Here is a 25815-nt window from a genome sequence, read left to right on the forward strand (position 1 = left end):
GGCTGTGCAGCACAGCCAATGCGATAGGTCTGTGAACGTCATCGTTCACAGACATATCGTCTATACACACTGGCCGAATGGGGCACGATATATTGGCTGATCAATTGATCGGCCACTATATCGGCCAGTGTGTACCCAGCATAAGTGGTCATCCACTAAGCCTTCTCCCCCTCCTTACCCACAGATGCAACCAACACCACCTGTTTTCCTTAATCACCCTCAATACACTGTTCTATAGGTAACCATGTAGAAAAGCCGGTTGTTTATATAGATTATTATTATCGTTTATTTATATGGCGTCAGAAGTGTTCCGCAGCGCCTTACAAAGTATAGATTCCAATCTTCCTTTTTGTAGTCAAAGTTTGAAAAAGAAAGCAAAACATCTGCACCACAGTTACAGTAGTTCTCATAAACGTCAACCAATGTGGCTTAAGAAGATAATTTTTAGATCCGCAAAAATAATTTCCACATCCACTGCACTTCTAAATTATATCAGTGAATGTAGGACAGGGAAGAGGAAATTAACATTTACTCTAAAAACAGCCATGAAATTACTGATTTTTGTTTGTTTTTTAAAGGTTTTAAATATAATTTACAAGTTATATAATTAAAAAGAAGCCTCTTTTTTATGTTCTTGTGCTAGTTATGATCTTTTTTGAGGGACATTTTTGTTGTTACTAAAGTCAATTCGAAAATATGAATGATCACATTTTTTTCTAGTTAGTATATATCGACTGTATTTATGTTTTGTTAAGTGATATCGATACAAATTCCACTACATAGTGCAGGCAAAAAGTATACATCCACTTGCCTAGCAGCAATTTCAGGCTCATCTATACAGCCGACACTAGGCTGGGTGTATTACGTCTACAGGAGTTTTAAAATAAGGGGTGGGGGGGGAAATGTGCAGATCCCCCTCCACCACAATCTCCTTATACCTGCAGCCAGTGGTGTCATCTTTGTAAAGATGTTATATGCGCATAAAACAGCAAAGGATCTTGACCCTTATTAGAAAAATGGAACTGCCAGCAGCAGATATTTGGATGGGGGGGTGGGTGCTGTATGGTACAATGGAAAAGCCTGTTCTGTTCGCAGGTTGTGCAGCACATGCCCCCTTGTCCCATAAGCTTGAGTGCACCACACATCCTGCGCCTATTATAGATATGCCACTTTAGAGGTCTGGACACAATTTATAGAACTAGCCACGTTGAAAACACATATTGCATTTATACAGCACTCAATCAGAACATCAACAACTGCTTAAAAAGGGAGGAAATATACTGTAGTGCCATAGCACAAAATAAAAACAATCAAAAATGTAAACAAACAGAAAAAAGGAATAGCTTAACATGGACAAATACTTAAAAACTATAAAATTAGTGACAAGCTTGACACACCGCGATCGCACTAGATACACCCATGGTAGAGGGCCCCTTGGATGGAGCAGGATACACTCTTTTTAGTGCCTTATTACTTATTACAAAATGCACAAATGTGTTTTATATTCACAATTTCATAGAAAGGATTTTGCAAAACTATGGTGTCACCGCTGGCTAGCTATTGTTTATTTATTTATTACCAGTTATTTATATAGCGCACACAGCGCTTTACAGAAAATATTTGCCCATTCACAAATTTGTTCAGCAAATGGTTTTAAATAGAGACAATGCCAATCAAATATAGCTTATGTGCCCTTTATTCGCTTCAAATAATGTGATACGATGGAGACGTGACATACCGTCCGTACTAGCATCATCTACGAGAAGGACCTCTTTCAGCAGAATTGCAGGCGACGTGTGTATCACACTGTACACTGTTCGGAGTAGAGTTGACCAGGCCTCGTTATGGAAAACAATGATGACACTAGTGGTTGGAAGAGGAGGGCACCGCTTGAATTTCTGCTCAATGCACCTAAAAACAGAGAATAGGTTCTGTCAAATAAAACAGAACTGAATTACAAAGATTCCTAACTAAGCACATAATGGATAAAAAGTTTAGCAATTTAAATTAAAAAATTAAAAAAAAAAAAAGGAATGATCATCTGGTCATCGAGGAAACTGCTATAACTCCAAAAACATTAAAACAAAAACACCAAAAACAAATGAAGGGGGATGTACTGTCCTCTGTGGGGCAGCAACACTGCAGATTGGTTCCAAGCTTTTCAACACTAGGGTGAATGGTTCCCTTACAGGCCGCATACCTCAATCCAAACTTCAAACAAGGGAAACGTTCCACATGAGAGCTCAGGTTTTCCTGCTGCCTTCAGTGGAAACAATGCTGCTCCTTTTATCCCGTCTGCGGACCGGCCATGGAGACAGCTGTTACAGTTTGGGATTTTTTTTGCAGTTTTCGAAAGGGAAATTGCAAAAGAAGGGGTGACTTCCCCACGTTAAATTAAACCGGTTTAGGGCCTTTATTCTCTCATTTATTTTATTGAAAAGCATTCTTGTACCCGCAGAGAACTTACTTTTTCCTCCATTGTCACAGACACACCTGCCAAGGCAAGGACAGACACCCGCTGTGGAATAGGAGCTTTCCCAAATCTTTCAGCTACTGGAGAAAAGCTCCCACAGATACAGCAATTGTTAAGTGCGGTCTGATGACCCACTGTACCATGTAACAGTGTAGTTATTATAGGATCCACATGAAAGCCAAGCAGTGAGTGTTTGTGCATGTACAGGACATTGTGATGTCAGGCAATGGTCAATGCTCTCTTGCTTTCCACTCCAAGCATAGACCGGTGACTGCTGTTACTGTACTTACATCCAACACCTTTTCTAACTGAAAAAAAAAATCAAGTCAATAGAAATGATGAAACTCAGAAAAGTTTCTAAGAAATATATGTATAAAATACACCTGAAAACCAATTTTACAGGGTATTTTGTAAAGGAAAAAAAAAAGAAAATTAAATCAGCAGCGGTTCACATAGACTTAGCTCTTGCCAGTCAGTTGGGGTCCCTACTGCTCTAGCGTGATCTGGAAGCCCAATATTAGGCTGCCAGGTGCAGGATATTTAAATAAAAACAAAATACTTTGAATATTGAAGCATTTTTTATTCCTTTTCACCTTCTTGAGACATAGATAACACAGGGGGGCAAGTGACCATCAATCTCAGGATAGCCCCAGCAATGGCAACCACTGGTAATACCTGCCAATAGCCATTGCATTCTGCAGAATTCTGTAAGACAGACAGTTTTGCCAGACGCAACGATCTAATATATAAACTCCTGAGACATTGAACAGCACATTAAATACTGTCATTACATGGTTTTACTACCCAATTAATAAAAAATAATATAGGATTATATCATTGAGCCAAGGTCACTAGGGTATGGGCCTTTTAGGTAGGTCCTACCATTAGGCTAGTTAGTATTCCTTCGAATGTACCCATTGTAAAGGTCCATGATCTATGCATTTATATAATCTCAGCATTTTCTTAGAGGGCTTTACATAGTAAGGTCTGAAAAGAAGTGCTGTTCATTAGAATAAACATATAGCTGAATGCTATACGCAGTTCCCCTTTTGTTTCCGTCACTTACTGGGTATATTTGTGTACCATCATGAGCACTTCTGCATAGATATCATGGTACTGACATTTCTGCTAAGTGCCTATGGCCCTACAAAGCCTCACAGTATTCTCTGCTGGTGCCCAGAGCTTATCCAGGAGTGAATCACAGAAAGTGTCAAATGAAAAATATGTATAGACACACTATAAAGTACACAAGCAATGTAACAAAAATAAGTAATCACTAGGGGAAAAAAATGATATTATTATTATTATTATTATTATTATTATTAATAATAAAACATTATTGGATTGATTTTGTTATGAGATGGGATAACCCAGGAAAGACTGCGATGATGCTTGTACTGCTGTAATAATTCCCCATGTATTGCATGGGGAATCCGTAGCCGGCAGAGATCTTATCATGGATAGTGTGAAGCACTCTCATTGGATTGATCGATTCCTGATATAAGCAGTTAAAAAGACAGTTTTACTTCATCAAGTAGTCTGGCATGTTATTGTCTGGTGCAGAAATTCCTCTATAGAAGAATTTGAGCAACATACAGTACAATGTCTCAGCTGCGGTTTCACAGCATCAGCCTGTCCTGTTTTAAGAAAGCTTGCCTAGTGTACTAGAAACTCCCATATTTGGGAAGTTCTCCTGGTTTCCACAGAGAGTACACCACCCTTCCTTCACTAGGGGTGCTGCAAATTGAGTCACCATCACGTATTGTGCAGTCGGTGGCAGAGCACATATTGCAGGATCATCACTCCCCCCATTTTTGCCCCTTGGACCTGCCCTCAATGACCACCCTGAGAGGCAGTTCAACAAGCAGACAAATATGGTCCTTAAGGTGCGTACACACTGGGCGATTCAAATGAGCGATTGAACAATTATGACATCGTAATCGTTCAATCGCTCATTAACCGTTCAGTATAATGTCGAAAAAATGACCAGCGATGCGTGCTCCCCCTTTTCGTTTTTGACAGCAATCAACGCCTGAACATGCCGGTCAATCTGCCGATAACGACAGGTTGGGCATGTTCGGGATGATGGAGGGTGCCTACACTGAACGACTAATCGTTCAGTGTAGATACAATATCCCACTGCACAGGAAGATGAACGATTGTACAATTACAATGTCGTAATCATACAGTCGTTACTCTATCGTCTAGTAGTGTGTACGCACCTTAAGTATACCTTATAGCCCATGCTTTTGTATTGGATGATGTAAATACAATGTATCTAATACGGAAAGGTTTTCTACATTGTGCCATAGCACACTTCATTTACTTCCTGATAAACACTACTTGAACAAAGATACAAACAGAGATCGTTAAACAAATATTTAGTGCATGAACTGTAATGTATGCAATATATTGTAAGGTTTACATTGGAGTGTGTTTTATCAGTGCAGCACAAATGCCATTTATTTTATGTTCATTTTGACCAAATGCATGGGTGCAAAAGTTACTCTCTCTGATGAGTTAGCTGAATTGGGTTGAAATGTGGACATTGTATGGTTCCCCATTGGGAGATCTCACCGATAAGAAGTCAAGTTGTAAATTTGGGGGGAGTACAGGGGCTTGTAAAAGTGGTTTGCGTCATCATGGACCAGCCTCCATTGCACCAATCTGCAAATAGTGGCAAATGATATCACCAAACCACAGACTGCTCATTTCACTGGGGAAATAGTTGGGACCTGATAGATTGGTCTACGCTCCTGGGAGAATTAGCCAAATGTTTAGAGACTATTGGATATTCCAAGAGAGAAGGCAAGTATGATAGGGTTGTGCCTTGTTCAGTGCACAAAAAAAGTGCCTAATTTTGCAGGACAAAATATTTTTTAAAAAGGAGCAAATGCCAGTTGAGAAAGAGCATTTATTGAAGCCTGCAAAAGGATTGACTGCAATCTGGGGTGCAGGAAATGCAAACCTTGTGCTATAGTATAACTTGCATTTGTACTTGTGAGGGGAAAAAAGTATTTCTAGGTGCACTTTGAAAAATGTAATACAAAACACACCAGAGAATGAAGACAGCCCCAATGACCCCTCCTGACCCCCTACTCATGATTAAACACCTAACAAAAACGGCTTGATTTGTGCATTTTTTGGAGATGGCGGTGATAAGGTACTAAGGGATCTATTCGGCAATGATTTTTTTACATAAAAAATGCGGAAACTCTAATTTCCGAATTTTTTTAATGCAAATCCCCTATTCAGCAATGGGTTAATGGAGAAGACCACACAAACTCTGCCCGGTCTCCATCCTTGCTTGCGATGACCGCCGATGGGTAAGTACAGCTGCAAGCCTGTCAAAACTGCCTCAACTGATGTAGACATGTGTACACAGGCTACTATAAAGCCTGTGTACACATGTCAATCAATTTAGGAAGTTTTGACAGGCTCTAGAGTGACTTACCCGTCGGCGGTCCCATAAGTAGGGACAGAGACTAATTCACAAGCGCATGACTGAGCATGGGCAGAAGCAGAAGGTATTGTTTTCGGGAATCCTGAAAACAATGCCTTCTGTAACATCGCATGGACAGCGTGTTAATGCAACCGCTGTGCTTGCACTAAAAACTGCTGAATAGCTTACATCAAGTTTAACAATTGATAAAACAAGAATTGTGACCATGTTGCCCGATAATATCCTGGGCAACATCGTCACTATTGCCGAATAGACCTTTAAAATATGTCAGGTCAAAAGCAGGGACAGTGCACATACACTGCAACAAAGAAACAAACTCAGGTCTGATTAATACTAAGAAGAAAACATAGATGAGGGAAAAGGAGGAAGTCAGGTGTTTTCAACTGCCAAACGCAGGCTCTGAGATACTGCCATAGAGATCATTACTTTATATAAATATAGAACAATGAAAAAAAAAACTGCACTACTTAATCTATATGACTTGTGTGATTGTAATGTGCACATAATCTCAGAGCACTAAATATAATACGTGTTTTCTTACGCTACTGTTTAGTGAGGATATAAAGCTTACTCTGGAGGCCGAGTGTCAGGTCCCAGTGATCTGTGCAGGGAGACCTTGTCACTGGCAAAGGCATTGAAGCAATGTTTGGTAAAGCCACTCTCCTTCTGCTTGGTTTCCTCTGGAGTCCACTTGTCCTTTTTAAAAGCTTTTCCATCAGAGCCGGGGCTGTTTGGGTCTTGTGGTGGTCGATCCATAAATGGTTTGAGCTCTGCTGGGGTGTAATATCCGGGCAGGCAGGACTTTGCTTTCTGTTCCGTCTCCTCCAGCTGTACAGGTGCTTTTATCTGGAGTTTTGGCATGGAGTCTCGGATATTATTCACTGCCCCCATCATCATATCCAGCATCTGATCTTTTCTTTCAACAATGTTTTTCAACCAGGGATCATCTTTATCGCCATTGCCTACGTCTTTGTGCATAATAAATACAAATATCACAAAGACGATCCCCACCATAGCAAGTTTTAGGGGCCCCGTGTGTCTCCGTAACAATCTCATATTGAGAAATTTTTAAAACCCTTTCAAGCCCGGTAAGAATGAATCGGAGAGTAAGGCAAATGGTTCTTCTATTCCATTAGTAATAAGACAAGGAACCTAGAAAAAAATAATATATATATTATTTAAATGAAATAATGTAGCATCAGGTCACTTGTAGGTAGAAGTAGCTACTTTTAACAGACTTCTGGATCTATAAATGAGATTGTTAAGCTAGGCACTAATTTATATTATATTATATTGATAAATATATATATATATATATTTTTTTTTTATTTTTTTTTTTGTCAGTAGCAACAACAGCAACCCTTCTATAATACAAAGTGTGGGACAGTTTTCATACATATCAGCTGCAAGACATACTGTAGGTATTTATCCATCTGCCCCCATAAACCATACATTCTGATCACCACATATTGCACTAATATATGATTTTATATGGAAATGTATTAATAATCCTATGTCAGGACAGCAGCTCGGGTCACATCCTACACCAGCGAAGAGACCTGCAGTAAAGACACAGCAATCGCTATCACTTTACTGGTGGCACTGAGCCTTCAATGGCCATGCATGCAAAAAAGTACCAACAGATCAGAGGGGAGGGATCTGAAGATTCCTTTCCAACAATGCTCTCCCAATCGGGTCAGAATTGGACAAGCTAAGCTTTGCGAAGCTATGGAATTTAGCACAGACAACAGTCCCTGTGAAGAATGCCATCTGTGTACTGCAGTGTCATAGTTGCCACCTCCATAAAAATTCCGTAAGACTACAGAACTTGGGGAAATTCTCCTGGCTCCACAGATAGTGGGCAACACTCCTGCATGCTGTGCAAGGGGCAACACAATGCGATTTGCTGTGATTTATGTCATTGCGGCCCCATCGATGAACCATAATGACGCAAAATTGTAGCAAAACGTTGCAGAGGTAGACCTGCAAAGATAGGAATTGTGATGTCACAACCCCCTACCTTCCCACTTTGACCACCATTAAATGGTGCTCTCTGAGGCCACAAACCAAAAGGTTGGCAAGTAAGCATAGTTTTATCCTGTGTTAGGCTTTTCTTACATTGCATGGAAACTAAAAGATACCTAAATCATGCGGAAACAACCATGACTACTTGATTTGAGGGTTAATAAATCAGCCCCATAGAGAAAGTTATTTACTCAAATTTTTTAAAGTTACCAATGACCTTCTAGCCAGTGGCAGAATTCCGAGTGTCATGGGGGATTCTACAGATGAGTAGGGACCCATAGCAGCGCACACGGTGCAACAGTACTCGTTCAGGCACTGCCAACACTCACAATCATCTTGGTACAAGTGCAGTCTTACACATGACACCAAACCAGCCAGAAAACAGCACTCACACAGTTTCAGTATTAAGCAGCCCAGACACCGTGCGACTTGACGGGGGGGGGGGGGGGGGGGGAATCTGGCCTCCGACATATCGTGTGGTCCCCACACACGGTGCGATCGGGTGGTCGTCCACCCGATATGCCGGCTCTCCCTTCCCCCCCACCCGCATAGCGCTGCATGGGATAGCACATCGCATCCCCTCATCGACTGAATCTGCAGTAAATCAGGGGGTGCGATGTATGACCCCACGGGTGTGCGCTAGGTCCGGCATCATGCCCATGCACGGTGCGATATAGCAGCCAAATCGTATCAATCCGTCGTATCGGCTGCTTTATTGCACCATGTATGGCCTGCACTACAGCCACAGAACAACAAAGATAATGAAGCAATAAAAACAAGTGCAATGGAGGCCAAGAATAATCTTTTACTGGCATGTGATGTGATCAATTTCAGGCCAGGGATATTGAAAGTAGAGTATAACCTCAATAAAGATCTGAAGTCACAATGAGAGAGACATTCAGACTGAGTAGGTGTATGTAGTTTATGAGAGCACAGTCAGTAGCTGTAGTCCTCATAATACTTCTATAAACAGAACTTCTAACCACAAAAAAACACTACATTGTAAAAGGATGCTCACGGACTAGCAGAAAGTCTAACATGTACATGTAAGTCACAGGAGACTTTTTATTGTTGTTATATTTGACAGTTAATATTCTAGAATGACTGTTCGGGTACTCTTGCGTACTCTCCCGAAATGGCTGGGAGCCTCACGAAAATAGAGTGTCGCTCCCGGCACCCTGGAAGTGCGGGCAAGTCTCCCGGCCTGCACCACCCGCCAACACTCCCTCGCCGGCGTCCACTCCCACCTTCCATAAATTGCCAGTCTGAGGAGAGCTTAATCGCGTCATCGTGGCCCCACCCCTGGCTACAGAATGCTGGTAATCTCATCACGCCGCTGCTCCCCAACCCTCGCCCGCTCGCTGTGCAGAGCTGGCTGCCTCCTCCCACATGGGGCAGCCAGAATATTGGCAAGTATGTGTTTGGGGTATATTTACCTAACTGCTGGTTTTTAGAAATGGAGATGTTGCCTATAGCAACCAATCAGATCATACTTGCCTACTTTTGAAAAAGCATTTCAGGGAGACTGTGAAAGCGACACCTATGAGCGCGGTGATAAAGTGGGCGTGTACTGCTACATCTGAGGGACGTGTCAAAATGTACTTCCATCCAAAAATAAACGAGACTAAAATCAGTTAGTAAGATCTATTTGTTCATGAAAACACACTAATGCCTTTCAGAAAATGCATATAGCCATAGGGATCATTGTACCCTATAACCAATGCAGGGAAATGATACTAATGGTCCCATTTAACAGCTTCATAATGGGGGTAAGTTGGAATCAGGGAGATTGCTGGACTCTTCAGAGAGATACTGTAGCTGCTATTTCAGGGAGTCTCCCTGACAATGAGGGAGAGTTGGCAAGTATGAATCAGATTCTACTTAACATTTATCTAGCACCTACTAGAAGATAATAGCTAGAATCTGATTGGTTACTATGGGAAACATCTCCACTTCTAAAAACCCACACTTTAGTAAATATACCCCTTAGCGTTCTGCCAGGGTGTCAGGGCTAATTATCAATACCCTTGTTTCAGGACAGTTGGCTCAATAAGCTAATAGTAGTGATGAAGATTTTCACTGCCAGAAGTGTTACTGACCCTCGGACACGCACTGAAAAAGCTGGAAGGAGCTTTATATATAGCACAATAGCCGTGTTCCTGCCTTTAGCGCAGGATATATTGCTGATAAACACGTTTTAGGCTTGATAAAAAGGGCTGTTATTAATTCAGCTATAATCATGCAGAAACTATGGTTTATGCATGGTTAACAGGGCGTTGTACAGTGGCAAACGCAGGATTTCTAGAGGGGGGTTTCCAAATGCTTGATTGTAGAGCGAACTTGGCCAGTCCATGAAGAGGGCATCATTAACAGCTATAATATGTGTCATACAAAGTGCAGTGTATGTCATCATTCTGACATATACAGGGCCAGCAAACATAGTTAACCCATTAGATGTGCCAGTTGGGCAATCTAGCCTGAGCTGAATGTTTTTATTTCAAATGTGGGCATCATTCCAGAGCAGTGAAGAAAATCTGGGTGTTTGGGGGAGCGGCAGAAGATCCTAGCACTGCCTTGGACATATATGTACACATTTGTTTCCTTGTCCACTGGATAGTGTATGTTATACAGTATTATTTATTTTCCCTTTAGATGGTCTATAGTAGTGCACCCCTAACAGTGCACATTTTCCAGATCTCCTAGTTGGTGCAAAGGTGTCAGCAAATTACTGATTGTGTTAATTATTTCATAGTAAAATTGAATTATATACCCTTATAGTGGTCATGGTGTGGTTGGGGAAGGGGGTTTCCAGACAACCAGAAACCCCCCCTGCGTTTGCCTATGTTGTAGGCTTGATAAATAGAACCCAAGTAAACTCTTGCCAAAAAAAGCCATCTATATTGTCTGCGTTGTCTGGTAGTGTAGAGTATACCTCAGAGGTGGATTGTCTGTGGCTCTTCGACTGTTGTGGAACTATTACACTCGCTGGTAGTACATGCTGAGGCAGTGACTAGGCCTGATGCGCTATCCCAGTTGGTGCTTGAATTCGCACTGCCCGTGTCCCAAATAGCGGATGAACATATATGTATATCCGCATTATTCTGCTACTTACACCTGCCTGCACAGAAATCAAATGGGCCGAAGGTGCTACAAATACAGTAAAATGTATTTTTGCGCATATTCAAACTGGGAAAACAAACAAACATGGAACTGAGAGAGACGTTTTAATTGCGATGTCAAGGGCAGGAGCAAACACGTGCTGATGACGGTCACCAGCACTAGAGAACGGCTTGTGGCTGGCTGCTTACAAGCTCTGCGCTGACACAAATTGGTGCTTTCTTGGTCACTAGGGCATAAAATTGCATAAACAAGCTCAGACAAACATTTGGGTTTTTTAATGCCTAATAGTGAATACATTTGTAGATAAGTGAGTGCGCTGTTTGTCAGCAAAGGAAAGAAATGTGGTCTTAATGACTTTGCCAATGGAATGATTGCCGATACTAGACAGGGTGGTTTGAGACAAGTACACATGTATGTACTTTTGTACGGTCCGTGACCTGTCTATGTAGTGGCTCTTATTGTGTATATTTTATTTCATCCACTTAACAAAGGCAGTGGTCTAGACTGAAAATGAAAATTTAGGTCACCAAATAAAAAGTCAAATATGTGCAAGTAAGGGGGAGAAGAACCTGCACTTTGGTTTTGGCAGGTCAGACTATGGTGTTCAGCCTGATTAAAGGCACTGCTATTCATCCTACTGTTACTGCAGTACTAACTGCCTGCGAATTACCAGTCCCAAGACAATCTTATCTGAAACAACACTGTTCTTGATACATAAAAAGGTTAACTTGCCCACAGCAAGTGCTTTGGACGGCTGATCCCCAACCAGTTCAGCATCTTGTACTTTTAAAGGAAGTGACCTACAGGTTTAATGAAACAAAGGGTGGATTCTCTAACTCCTGGAGATGGGGCCAAGCCTTTCTCTTTTTATAGGGAGCATGCCAGAAAAGCTAGAATTAAGCGGTGGTGTCTGATTCCACTTTGGAGCTTTGTGAGATCCCAGGACCATTTTCAAAAAAAAAAAAAAAAAAACAGAAGAACATACAGGTGGGTAGACAAACACATGCCAAAACTTATATCCATTTATAATCTCCTTGCAGCCTTGTTTGGAAAACGGTGTTGAAAGTATGAACAATGTTCCACAGCACAGATTAATCCTGTACTCACCACAACTACAGGTCTAAATCTGCTCAGTTTAAAAAATTGCTGCTGCTAATCTTAAATTGACACTTTTAAAAACAGGACAGTAATCCACTCCTATAAGATTAGTATGGAAGGATTTCACCCCATTTGTCCTTAAAACAGAAATTAACTTTATCAAACTACAGTATTTGCCGTCTACGGACTATCAATTTTCTCTATAGCACAGTTTGGTTTTCTAGAGAAATGAATATCGCAATTAGTGCTGAAGCAGATCTCACTAGGGATGGCCTAGTGGCCATAAATCATCGATGGTTTATGGCAGATGTTGAATAGTTTTACCATTGATGGACGGGTGGGAGCAGATTTTTTTTTTTTGTGGATGGGACACATCTTATCCCCGCCCCCTGGTGATGACTAAGCCCCGCAGCCCCCCACCACAGCGGTGCCCATCGAGGGGTGCAAGCCATCGATGGTTGTGTGCCATCGATGGTAACCAGCGATGGACATACCTCCTATGGCCATCCATAGATCTGTCCCCCTTTGCTACCCCGCCCTCAAACACCCAATGTCATGCTAGGGGTGAGACCACTAGCAGGAGAAAGTAGAGAGCTGCCCGGACACTCCTGGTGGCTCTGAACACTGCAGGGTGTGCCCAGTAGTGATGGGCAAAGCGATACATTGAACAGAGTCGAGCCACGTGTCTCAGCTCAGTGGAGTGGCTGTAGAGTGTCTCGGCTCACGGGTCTTTTTTTTTGAGGGGGGGGGCCCATCAGGCCCACTGCGCATTCGGAATAACTATTTACAGGACAGGAGTATAACACGAGAGCTTACAATCTAAGAGAAGTTATGTAAAGAGAGCAAACGCAGTGGATCAGCGAAAGAGACAAATCTAATTAAGATACCTTTTTGTTAAGAAACATTGCATACATCAGTAATATCTATAGATAGATCCTAAGAAAATTGCATTATGGCGATAGATTCATTAATAAATTAAGCAACAGATTTGTTTACACTCTCAGCAGTTCATTAGTTAAACACAAATCAACCTCAAGCCAGACAAATGGTCACAGGTCTTTTTTGTGCACAAGCTGGGTTTTAAACTGACTAATAACCATGTTCCAACCCTGACAAAAGGAACAGTATTTGTCAGAGGCAGGTTTGTTTTCCAACTCACTGGCCACCAACGTGTCACCAGGACATAGTCTCTGCACATCCTGTTTCTACTAAATTCATCTACAAAGTATTCAATAGTCTTCGTCTTATTCCAATAAATCTGGGAACTAACGATATAAACACGTCAGTAAATGGGGGATTTTATGGCTGTATCCAATTAGCCTTGATCATTTTTCTCACAAATAAAAAAAAACCATGTGGTTATCGCAATTTTTGCCCAATGGTCATTATCCGGCTATCCAATTAGAGACAAGTTTTTTTTCCATGAGAAAACAGAGTATCCATGAAACCTGTGTGGTTTTTTTTTCGCCTGCCTGAGGCCGGTAAAAACAGAATCCCCAATAAATGGCATCTTTCGGGGCTAATTGGATGGTCCCAGCAAATCCATTGGCGCCCGAATAATGTTCAGGGCCAATTGGGTACCGGCCTAAGGGGGTCATTCAGACCCAATTGCGAGCGGCAGTACGCTCGCAAGCGGGTCGATGTTCCCCACTGCGCATGCGTACGACGGAGGGAGCTCCGTCGTGCGCATGCGCGAGACCCAGGGAGCGACGGGCTTTCCATCGCTCTGGGTCTCGCACCAAAGGGGGCGTGCTGTCGATGTTGATTGACAGCACGCCCCCTCTGGTGGGCGTGCCGGGGACGTGCCTGCCAGACAGAGGCGTTCCCATGGGAACGCCTACCGTCTGAAGCCGGCCCCACTGACATCACTAGTGATGTCAGTGGGAGTGATTTTGGCTCTGATAGAGCCAAAATCACTCCAGGGCTTGTGGCAGCGAGACCCTACCGCAGGGTCTCCGTCGCAAGCCCGATGGTCGCAATGGTCTTGACCATCGCGACCATCATCATGGACGCTCGCATAAGCTGTAGGTGGTCACCCACAGCTATGCGAGCGTCCAGGAGGACGCTCCATTTTCATGGAGGAGGGCCCTGATTCAGAGCGAGCGCTCTGGTCAGAGCGTTCAGCTCTGAATTAGGCCCAAAGTCTATTGAAATCTCGCAATGATCAAGCACTTATTAAAACTATTTGCCCATGAAAGTAACACATGCTTGCCTACAGTACTTTTGAAAAACAGTTTTAGGCAGGCTGTGGTGCTGTAGGACCTCTACTGCTCCTGAGAGGCGTGCAAACATTTTATTTTATGAACCTCCAACTGTAAATGAGCAGGCGGGTGTTATGCTGAAGCCTCATACCAAGCAATTAATAAAAACTTGCATGTAATTACTGTACAACATTTATATGCTTACTTATTCCACATAACTACAGTTTATACTTCATGCATGGTAACAAAAAAATCCATAAACCCCGGTATAATAAGGAACCACGTGTACACTCCCTGAGCAGGTCTCTAATACATAGCTCAAAGGTCTACTTATAAAAATGCCAACTAGCTTTGAGAATCTACCACACCCTCTTTGTAATGAGAAAAACATACAAAAGGACAAAATACATTTATTTTCCCTGTACAGTTTGCTTATCTGTACCAGATTCAGACATTTGATGCATCTGGAATGCCAGAATTAGTGAAAATAATCTATAGCGGTTATATAGCTAACTAGTAAATAAAGCAGTGTTAATTTGTGTGTGGACCCACTCTGCAGCATGATTGACAGACCCCTCAGCATCAGCTGTTACTGTGATGAATCAGTAAATGGTGTAACAGGTGCAGCCAGGTTACTATAACTTTATAGATGTGACATACTCCTCTAATACCCCTCTTACACTAAAGTTCTGGGTCTGACCCGGGATGTGGAACACTGTTCACACCGGAGTTATTCCCAGGTCAGCACCGTTTATACTGCACACGGGTGCAGTTTTCCTCTCCTGCCGGTATTCGGAGATGACATTATCTCAAAAGCGGTGGGAAATCCAGATCTCCCCCATGCTGTAAACAAGACCCAGGTCAGACGACCCAGGTTACCCGTTTACACTACAGGGATACCCAGGTAATTCCAGTTTTAAACCCTGGAAGCTACCTGGATTGGATCGCAAGGTCACTCGACCCAGAAATCCAACCCTGGCTCCTTTTCTCTCACATTTTCCGACAAAAACCCCGGCTCCGACCTGGGTTTTTCGGACATGGTCCAACATAGGTAAGACAACGTTTACACTGCACCCTCGATCCGGATTATTCCCAGGTCAGCCCATTCACACTGAACCCTGGTCCACCCTGATAAACTTGTGAGGCCGTAAAAGTGGGAGGTGATTGCTACACAACCACCAATCAGCTCAATTTAGGCATGACCCAGGTTGCTCCGTTTACACCGCACCATTATCCGGGTCCATTCTTGATCGGACCCTTGTAGCTACCTGGGTTGGATTTCCGGGTCTCTTGATCAGGGTTATTTTTCTGGGACCCTTTTCCACTGAGCCGCGACTGGGGGAGACCCGGCAATAACCCGTGGAAAAGCGGTATTACACTGAGCCGCGACCCGCGTTTACCAGACAATAAACCGGATTGAAACGGCATTGTAAAGGGTGTATAACATGTAGTGATTACAAATCAATACCAAGCAACCAAAATCACAGTTTGCTTACTTCTACCAATCAAGGTACTTAAAATAAAAATGTAGATCATAATGAACTAGGTATATTAAATTACTTTAAATACCATCCCGCCTTCCTAATTAGCCAATTTAATGAATAAGCAGCAAAGTGTTTCTCTACTATCATTTATTGCATGTACATACAAATCAAGATGCCAGCCTGTGAGTAGTGGCCAAAACATTGATTTCAAAATGAAGTTTTAATTAAATATTTAAATATCTGTATTGGTCATGCACTAATTATGACTGCCATTCTGAAAAACAGATACAAACACAAGTTAAGGCACTTTATTCTGTGTCTGGTACAGTAGATACTAAAAATATAAAACACACAGACTGACCTTTTTGACTAATGCCACATATCCACTAGGCCAGTGGTTCCCAAACTTTTGTGAATTACGGCGCCCTATAGTATCAGTATTGTTTTCATGGCACCCCTAACTTTACTACATTTTTTTTCTGAATCTCTCAATTGCAAAGTAGTAAAGTGAAGTAAATTGTGCTTACCTGTCATCCTTAGGTTCAGTTATGTGGAGATGGACAGGTTTTGCGCTTATGTTTGTCCACATATTTACATTACATTGTCTTTTAAATAATTTGATTTGGTGCTGGACCACAAACCTGAGGCACCCTTGTAAGTGTCCCGAGGCACCCCAGGGTGCCACGGCGCACAGTTTGGGTACCACTGCACTAGGCGACTAAAATGAGCGATTGAATGATAACGACATAGTTAGCGTTCAATCGCTCATTAATTGTTCACAAATCAGGCATTAAAATGTTGAAAACGACCAGTGATGCGCGCTCCCGCTGATTGATGTCGAAAACAATTGCCTGAACATGCCGATCAATCTGCCGATAACGACAGATTGAGCATGTTCGGGGATGAGGGAGGGTTCCTGCACTGAACAACATATTGTTCAGTGTAGGAACTACAGGGGGATGAGGAACGCCTGTACGATTACAATGTTGTAATCGTACTGTCGTTCTACTAATTGCTAGTGGATACGCACCTTGAGGTAACTTCCCTTAAAATGTAGAATTTCCAAAATGGTCCTGTAAAAGTCAGGACTGTAGTTAAGATTAACATATTGCTAGTGGGTATGTAGTCAGGAAGCCGACGGTCGAATGCCGACCACCGGCTTCTCGACAGTTAAATCCCGGCACGGGTTCTACTCTAAATGATAGTTATCGAAGTCCCGGCGCCTATCATTATTCCTACGCCGGGAGCCTGATATACCAAACGAAGGTAAAATGGGCAGGGGGCACGGACAGCCGCAAAGGGGAGGGGGGGTGGGAGGACTGAGGGTTAGGCACCCCCCCAGGAGGGTTAGCCCAGGGGAAGGGGAGGTTGGGTACCCCCGGGGGGAGGTTAGGGTTAGGCACCCTCCCCAGGAGGGTTAGGCTGCAGGGAGGGGGGAGTTAGGTTTAGGCACTTACAGGGGGGGGGTTAGGGCTAGGCATTAGAGGGGGAGGTTAGGGTTAGACACCCCTAAAGGAGGGTTAGGGTTAGTTAATTTACTTACCGCATCGGGATCTTCACTTACGGTCTTCAGGCATCAGGATTTGAACTGCCAGACTTAGGTCAAATCATACTGATTCCACTGCTAGTAATTAACCCTTTATTAATGCATGCTTATAAAAGTAACATTATAATTGTTTCAGAGAAGCAGTGAAGCTTTCAATGTACCCAGAATTGTAGGTGTATTTAGGACATGATGCATCTTTCATCTAGAAAGCCATTGGGCCAGAGGTAATAGCCCACGATTTGCAGGAGCCAGGGTGATTCTGGCGAGATAGTCTCTAGATTTAAAGTGGCAATTAGTTTAAAAGGCATTACCAAACCTTCTAAAGTGAACAAGTATACCAAATCAACCAGATTCTAGCTATTATTTATCTAGTGCATTCTTTAAAATGACAGCTAGAATTTGATTGGATGCTATGGTGAACACCTTCTCTTGCCCCGTTTAGGTTTCATATCTCCCTCGTAGTTCCTGAGCTGCACACAAATATTAATCTTTCCTTACACAATAGCATGATTATTTTATTGTCTGAATCAATGTCACTTGTGTTATGTGTGTGCTGAAGAATTATTGAAACTTCTGAGATATGAACATGGGAGAAGAGACAGTGACATTTCCCAGGATATGGGTAATGTGTATTTTCAAGGCAATGGATGAACATCCTTCATTGTGGTTCAGATAGTTGTGTGTTTTGGCTTAGGTGGCGAATTGTCAACTGTACTATGGTTTTGGATATTTCATTATAAAAACAATAACTCTCAGATGTTACATACTGGTCAGAGCAGTTCCTGTTTTGTAAAGACTAAAAAAAAAAAAAAAACACCATCTGAACAAGGAAACAAACAGGTTTCTAATAACAGGGTTATGTCAGTTGTGCCCTGTAAGGGAACTTGTGAGACCAGTTACAATTTGCCTTGGCCTGTGTAAATAGGATTGCCACCTGTCCAGTTCTCAAGATCACTTGAAATTAGGAGAGTCCTAGAATGTATCAGTCCTGCTCCTCAGCCCGAGAGCTGAGAAACAGGATCAAGTGTAATCACCATAAACATAGATGGCAACATTGGATGCGATCTGGCCATTTGGAGGAGGTCCGAGTGGCTGGATCACATTGAGAATCGTAGTCCTGATATTTTTTTTATAGACTAAATAAACAAAAACAGAAAAACAAAACACTCACTTTGCAGCATTTGTTTTGAAATAACAGACAAGCCATTATAACTACAGTCAGCCACCAACTGTAATGGTGCGTACACATGGGACGATTAAAATGCTCAATATGAAGGATAACGATATCGATAACGTGCATTTTTTTGGTCCCCTTCAACCCACCAACGACCCGCGATGTGCGGGCACATATGGACGATAATGGTATCATCCATCGCCCGTGCATGCAGGCCAATCTGGTCGATATCGCGGGTCATTGGTGGTGTACTGGATGATCGATATCGATCATCCAGCACACCCAGGAGATCGTTCAGCGATATAGTTATCGCTGACAGTCGTCCCGTGAGTATGCACCATAACAGTTTTATTTATTTATTTAATTTGTTAAATCTGTCCTCTATTCCTTCTGTACATTTAGAGTTATGAATTTTAAGCATTAAGTCAATCTGTATTTTAATGTTGTTTTAGGTTTAGAAAAGGGATACCTTATCGATATAGATTAATATATCAATATAATATAATAAAAAAAAAAAAAAATTATCAGTTTAAGAAGAAATACTGCTACACTCAATAGTCTGATGGATACAGGATCACCCTGTTAATTACATCACTAGGAAGTAGAATTAGAACTGTCAAACAAGACACAAGCAGTGCCTCATGCCTTATTCATGCCAGTGGTCCCTACTCAATTGATAACTATCCTTTCATGAGAATGCAGGCTTGGGGCCTGATTCAGACCCGCTCGCGAGTGCTGAGCGCTGGCAAGTGGTGCCCTAGTGCGCATGACGGAGGGAGCTCCGTCGTGCGCATGCGCGAGACCCGAATAGCGACGGCTATGGGTCTCGCACCAAAGGGGACATGCTGTCGATGGTGAGTGACAGCACGCCCCCTTTGGTGGGCGTGACGGGGGTGTTGCTGCCCAGACGGAAGCGTTCCCATGGGAACGCCTACCGTCTGGGGCCGGCCCCATTGACATCACTAGTGATGTCAGTGGGAGTGCTTTTGGCTCTGATAGAGCCAAAAGTACTCCTGGGCTTGCGCAGCGAGACCCTACCGCAGGGTCTCGTCACAAGCCCGATGGTCGCGATGGTCTTGACCATCGCAACCATCTTTTTGGCCGCTTGCATAAGCGGTGGGTGGTCACCCACAGCTATGCGAGCGGCCAGGAGGAAGCTCCAATAATAGGTAGGAGGGCACTGATTCAGAGCGTCCGGCTCTGAATCAGGCCCTAAGTCCACTACACTCTGATTAAGTGTAACAAATAAAGAGCAAGGTTGGGGAATCACCACCCAGCTACCCTCTCTGCCATAGGAAAGCTGCAGAATCTCTCTTTGCAGCTCTCGGGAACTCCTTGCTCGGATACATTTTCCCTAGCTATGTGACGTGGCAGTATGATACTGCTGACTCTGCAACGTAAAAAGTGACAGGTCAGATTACCACTGATCATCATTAGAACACAAAGCTCTACTCAAAGCTTCTGAAGAGCCTAAAGTTTTTTGGCATAGTCAAACATTTTAAGATATGGTTACAAATAAGCCATGACGAGAAATGAGCCTGACCAAATGAGTTGCCAAAATAAATATTTAACAATTTGTACAAGACGGTATATAAAGGGAAATATGTGACATAAAATGTTATTTGAGCCTTGAAACGGTCTAGCTCAAAAGTGTTACTGTAAGACACCTTAAACATATAACATATTCCCGAACAATTACATTAACCCAATGTGAAGTTAAATGCTCCTAGGAAAATGCAGGCAAATTGTCCCTGATAGACAAATATTGGGGGAGATGAATGACACCTCCTAAAGAGGACAAGTGGAAAAGTTCATAACAACCAATTGTCATTTTTTATAATGTGTATGGAGCCTCATTTAGAGGCTCCATACATCTCCCCACAGTAATTTTAATGTATTATATTTTAAGGTGCATTTAACTACAGCCAACTGGTCATTGTCAAGATGTCGACATTGACCATGTCAACATTTATCATGCAGACACTGATGAAATGTTGACATGTTAGAATGTCCACATATCGTCCCTGGTGGTCCATCGGTGACTTATTGGCTCCTGTCCGCTGCAGCGGCTCAAGTACAGATTCTGGGACCCAGTAGTCATGTGACTGTCACTTCTGGGACCGGTGATGCTCCAGCATTCCGGTATGTATTCTTTCCCTATCCCTAACCTTCCCTTAACAATACTGACATCATAACTGTCGACAATGTGGCATCAGCTTTATGAATATCGACACTGTATATGTGGACCTAATGACAACATCCTGATAAGAGAAATACAGTAGGGGTGGGGACTAGTCAGATAAGAGATAGAGGAGGAGATGTATGAAATCGTAGTAACCGATTGGTTGTTATGTGCAACTTCACCACTTTCTCTCTCTGGACGGGACGTACTAAGCATCGCATATGAAATGCGGTACATTCCACTACTTATCAGGTACATACTGGCATTAAATACTCCGGTATGTACCGAGAAATGCAAATAAAATCGCAAAAAATCTAAGCACACCCGATTAGAGCTGTCCATTGCGATAGAGACACTTCCAGGTTTATGACCCAAAAGCCCCTCTGACATCCTTCTGCGCATTCCCCGCAGGGGACACTGTGAGGGATCAGATTGGAGGAGGAGGAGGTCGTTCTTGTTTATCCTAAGGAGTGGCACACTTTACTTTGTCTCTCTATTTTGAAATTTGTGACTTAATGGGCATTTCTTGTCCTGCAAGACACTAAAGGGGCTATGCACTAATCACTGGGAAGAGATAAAGTGGGGAGAGAAAGTACCAACCAATCAGTTCCTGTCAGTTTACTGGATGTGTTTGAAAAATGACAGTTAGGATCTGATTGGTTGGTACTTTTGCTCTCTCCAAGGCTTAGTACATCTACCCTTAAAACTCCCACACTCTAAAGAAGCAATCTCACACAGATAGCTTTTAAGCATGCATTGTATAGTCATTTTTCTGAACTGTTCTGCTGCAAATTATCTTCTTTCAGGAAAGCAACATAGATGTCTGTCAGTCAGACACACAGGCTCTCTCACTCTCTCATTACAACATTACCCTCATAACAACAACAACAACAACAACATGTGCCATGTGACTGTGGTTGCCATGGTAATCCAGAATCATAAATGATGAAGAGACATTTACAGAAAGGCAAGAGGAAAATAAAAAATACAGCAGGAAGCTCACTACCTTGGCCAGATTGGTTGCATGAATGACCCTTGGATTCCTGATAACGACTGAGCTCTTTTTAAAGTCATATTTGAACTTTGTTATGCTCTATCAAAGTAAAGACTAATCTGGCATTTTCCAAAATGGCCAGTTTGAGTTTGCTTTAAACTACTGCATTAGTGGGCTACTCTGGATTTGCAAACTGTAGTTAGTCACACACCCCTAACCCCAAAAAAGCTTCTCACTAATGGGATTCACATTCAGTGACATTGTCTGCCAGATACATGTAGTGGGGATAAACTCTTTCCCTGTATTACTACACCAATTTATTTCTCTTTCCCCTTTAGTGCCCCCACCCAAGTCTTGGACCTTTTACCCCTTCCACTGAGTGGGCTTGGGAACACCCCCAGAAGTTAAATATAAGAGGGTTACAATGGCATTAAACAAATTGTATTTGCAATTGCATACGCATATATGTTTACAGTATCAATATAGCATATGTCTTCTTATTTGCTCAGTGAAATTCACACGAACGTTTAAGTATTTTATTGTACTGCTCCCCTCTCTTCAAACTGGAAAGCAAGGTTCCAGTTGTAGATTTGCAACATACATATGTTTTTACAGTTAGCTATTAAATATATGATTAATCCATACATGTGGATTAACATACATCAATATAAACAACTATTAATCTATCAGTTACAACATTGCAACTTCCTTTAAAGCTTTTACAAGATGACAGAGTTAAATCACAGTCAATAGTGTCAAAAGTTTTTGGGAAATCATTTGATGCAATTCCAATGCTTGTAGCAATAAAACCTATATACAGATGTGTCCTCATACATCTAGCCTCCTTGCGCGCTAAACAGCCCTTCTAGTCGTGCCATGCCTTGGCGTGACTCCGTACTGCCGAGCGTCTTTTCACTTTTACCTATGTACACCACGATGCGAATAGATAGCACAAGTAGCTTCTGCTGATTAAAATGATATGCTGCATGCCTATGTTCTCTGTGCGTCTGCAGGTGTATCTGCATGCTAAACACTACGTTACAGTGGGAGCGGCTGTAACACTGTGACGTAGCGTTTCGTATGCAGATACACCCACAGAGAACATAGGTATGCTGCATATCATTTTAATCATCATAAGCTGCTTGTGCTATTTGCTGTGCGTATAACACATTTGAAGGTAAAAAGTCGTACAAAAAGACTCAGCGCTACAGGCTCACACAGAGCTCCCGCGTTATGTGTAGCACACGGAGGATAGATGTCTGTGGACACATCTGTATATGGAATATATGTTTAGTCATTTAACTTATATATAGTCTTTTGTTCAGGGTGCAGACTACAGTATTTATATGACTAGAGCGGTTTTGATCTTTATTTTTTACAGTTGCTGGAGATGATTGTTGGAATAAAGAGGTTCTTAAGGTGGGTACACACTATAGCGATATATCTGCAGATCGAGTGACCTGCAGATATATCTGCAGCTGATGGTGGTTCATACACTGCTGCAGCGGGTCGGGCCGGCCTGGGGGCGGATAAGGGGTGTGGCCTAGTTGCGGCACTCGTGGCCATGCCCCCTTTGGGAAAAAAAAAACCCAGAAAAAAACATTTGGGGTGCTGTGGAGGGGGGCGATGTGTGCCCCTCAGCCCGGCGCACAGCCAGTGGGGGGGCACGATCAGAGTAATCGCTCCCCCCGTGGCATAGGAGACTCTCCGGCTGCTACTTTAGCAGCATTGGACAGCCTCCCAGTGCAGCCCTGCTGTGAACCTAAGAGGGAGGGGGAGCGGTGTCGGACCCGGGTAATTAGTACCCACTCGCGGCTCTCCCCCCCCCATCCCCCCTCTCGGCGCCCCTACACACTTGGCGATGGACAGGTATGTCTGCAGACATATCTGTTCATCGGCTGCGCAGAACAGCCAATGCGATATGTCTGAACGATGTCATCCACAGACAAATCCTCTGTACACACTGGCCGACGGGGGCACGATATATTGGCCGATCGATTGATAGGCCAATATATCGGCCGTGTGTACCCAGCATTAAACAAATAGTTATTTTGTATGGTTGGTGCTGTTGAGTAGATGACGGTAGATATACACAGCCGCTTGGTAATAGCACTAATTATTCATCTGCAGTCATGTATTATATCAGCCTTTCTTGCAATAACGAGATTCTGATACTGTGCTGTCAATTGTATACAAATGTCTCTCCTAGATCTTTTTATACATAATAGAGTTCTGAATTGATCCCCTTTTAGGCTTGTTTGGCTGCTTATACTTAAAAGTGGATCGTCTGTCTGTCAATAGTACACCAATCACTGAGCTACTGTAGCAGTAATGGTGCATACACGCGGTCAGACTTGCTAGATCAACGATGAACGATTTGACCAATGATGTCATGAACGATTTCCGACAGTATTAAAATAAAATAAAATCGTCCAAATCTGTCTGAAAACACAGTCGATGTCAGATATCATTGTCCGACATGCTGGAACGTGCATCATTGGTCGATGCATGCCCTACATGTCAAAGATATGAACGATTTTTTAAATTGTTATCGTTCATATCTGATAAGAAATCTGACTGTGTGTGTGCACCATTAGTTGTCTCTCTCATAATGCTGTTTAGAGCTAGGCAGGGTTTAACTGCAGTTGTTATGAAGTGATAACCTCCCTGCAAAATTGTAGTATTTTAGTGATGAATTATAGGAGAGTTTGTTCAGACTGTGTATGCCTCTTCCCTCAGTACCTCAATTCATGGGCAGCGCTAGAAAGCAACGCCCCTGGATCCTCTTTTGAGGCTTATTTAGTCACCGGGCTTCTCTCTCTCCTCCTCTCAACACCTGCCAGACCATCCACCATTCCTTCTTTGTCCCCTCCGTCACGAATCTCGGTTTCTCCTCAGCTCCAGATCACCTGTCAAGCCAGGGGCGTTTTAAGAAAGGAGGGGGCCCGTATTCATTCCCCATCCGGGGTCCCCTCCTTTCTCCCCGGCGGCCGGCAGCAGACTGACGCATCTGGCCGGCAACCGCAGCATCAGTAGACCCTAGGCACTAGAGTGGGCCCAAAGTCTATTGCGCATGTGCAGATCACCGGGAAAATGGCACGACCGCCATTTTCCGGGCAATTTCCTCACTACACAAAACGCCGGAAAAATGTCCACAGCGGCCATTTTTCGGCATTTTGTGCAGGGCTGAGACCCCCGACGCAGGACCTCGGAGAGACCCCTGTGAGATAAGTTGAATGAACAGTCGAGAACCAGCTCAATTATTGCCCAGTGTGTAAACCACTTTAGACATTGGTTTTAAGGAGAAAGGAGGATGACAGGGACCTTAGAGGAGCAATTTCATAATCTCACATAGAAATGTCTTTACCCAATAATAAATCAAAAATCCATTTCCAAATGTACTTTTCTGCATACACCAAGAAGAAAAGTTTACTTTAAAATAAACTGCCCAGCCTTATACTTCTTTTACACTTGCAGCAATAACCCGAGTTACTGCACAGTGTGAAAGGGCCATGTTGAATTAAGCCAGGTTGAGCGACCCAGCATTTCAACCCTGGTCATGAGAAGGGTTGAACGCGTGTTCAACCCTGCTTGTGATGCAGTGTGAACGGGTAACCCGGGGTCGATGCTACCCAGGTCCCGTTCTCTTCATAGGAAGAGTCGGCGCTTGGAGATGAGATAATTTTCAAGCGCCTGCTCACCATGTGATGGCGTTGACATCATCGACCCAGCATTAGTGCCGGGTCAAGCCATCTGCCGGTAACGGGTCTCAGCGGGGTCATACCCGGGACGGGCGCATGAACATAATCCCAGGTCCGACGCGGCCATCAGATGTAAAAGAGGTAAAAGTAAAAGTCCTGGTATAAATAAAACGATCACAGTGTGCAGCCATTGCTTATGTTGTACTTAGCTGTCACTACTATACTGGGTTAGCACCAGTAGATGGACCATACATTTCTACTCTCACAGAACTTTTGGGTGACTCAAGAATTTCAGTGAGTCCTCCAATACGCTCAGAACAGCTGAGCACCCTCCTGCATCATAATCAAATGGGC

The 25815-nt window shown here is 43.0% G+C and overlaps 1 protein-coding gene across 3 annotated transcripts in view; it reads right to left on the minus strand.

Annotated features, from left to right (window-relative positions):
• The window catches only part of GALNT6 (polypeptide N-acetylgalactosaminyltransferase 6), an 82286-nt gene that overhangs the window by 54243 nt on the left and 2228 nt on the right, over positions 1-25815 (minus strand). For all 3 annotated transcript variants that reach the window (XM_088466354.1, XM_088466346.1, XM_088466359.1), the window contains exons 2-3: positions 6508-7088; positions 1739-1911 (exon numbers count right to left, since the gene is read on the minus strand). In XM_088466354.1, coding sequence (XP_088322480.1) covers positions 1739-1911; positions 6508-6992 — 658 coding nt within the window. In that variant the 5' untranslated portion in view covers positions 6993-7088. The remainder of the gene's footprint in view (positions 1-1738; positions 1912-6507; positions 7089-25815) is intronic.

The sequence above is a fragment of the Taudactylus pleione genome, unplaced genomic scaffold (assembly GCF_031769625.1).
Source record: "Taudactylus pleione unplaced genomic scaffold, aTauple2 ptg000065l, whole genome shotgun sequence".
Classification (NCBI taxonomy): domain Eukaryota; kingdom Metazoa; phylum Chordata; class Amphibia; order Anura; family Myobatrachidae; genus Taudactylus; species Taudactylus pleione.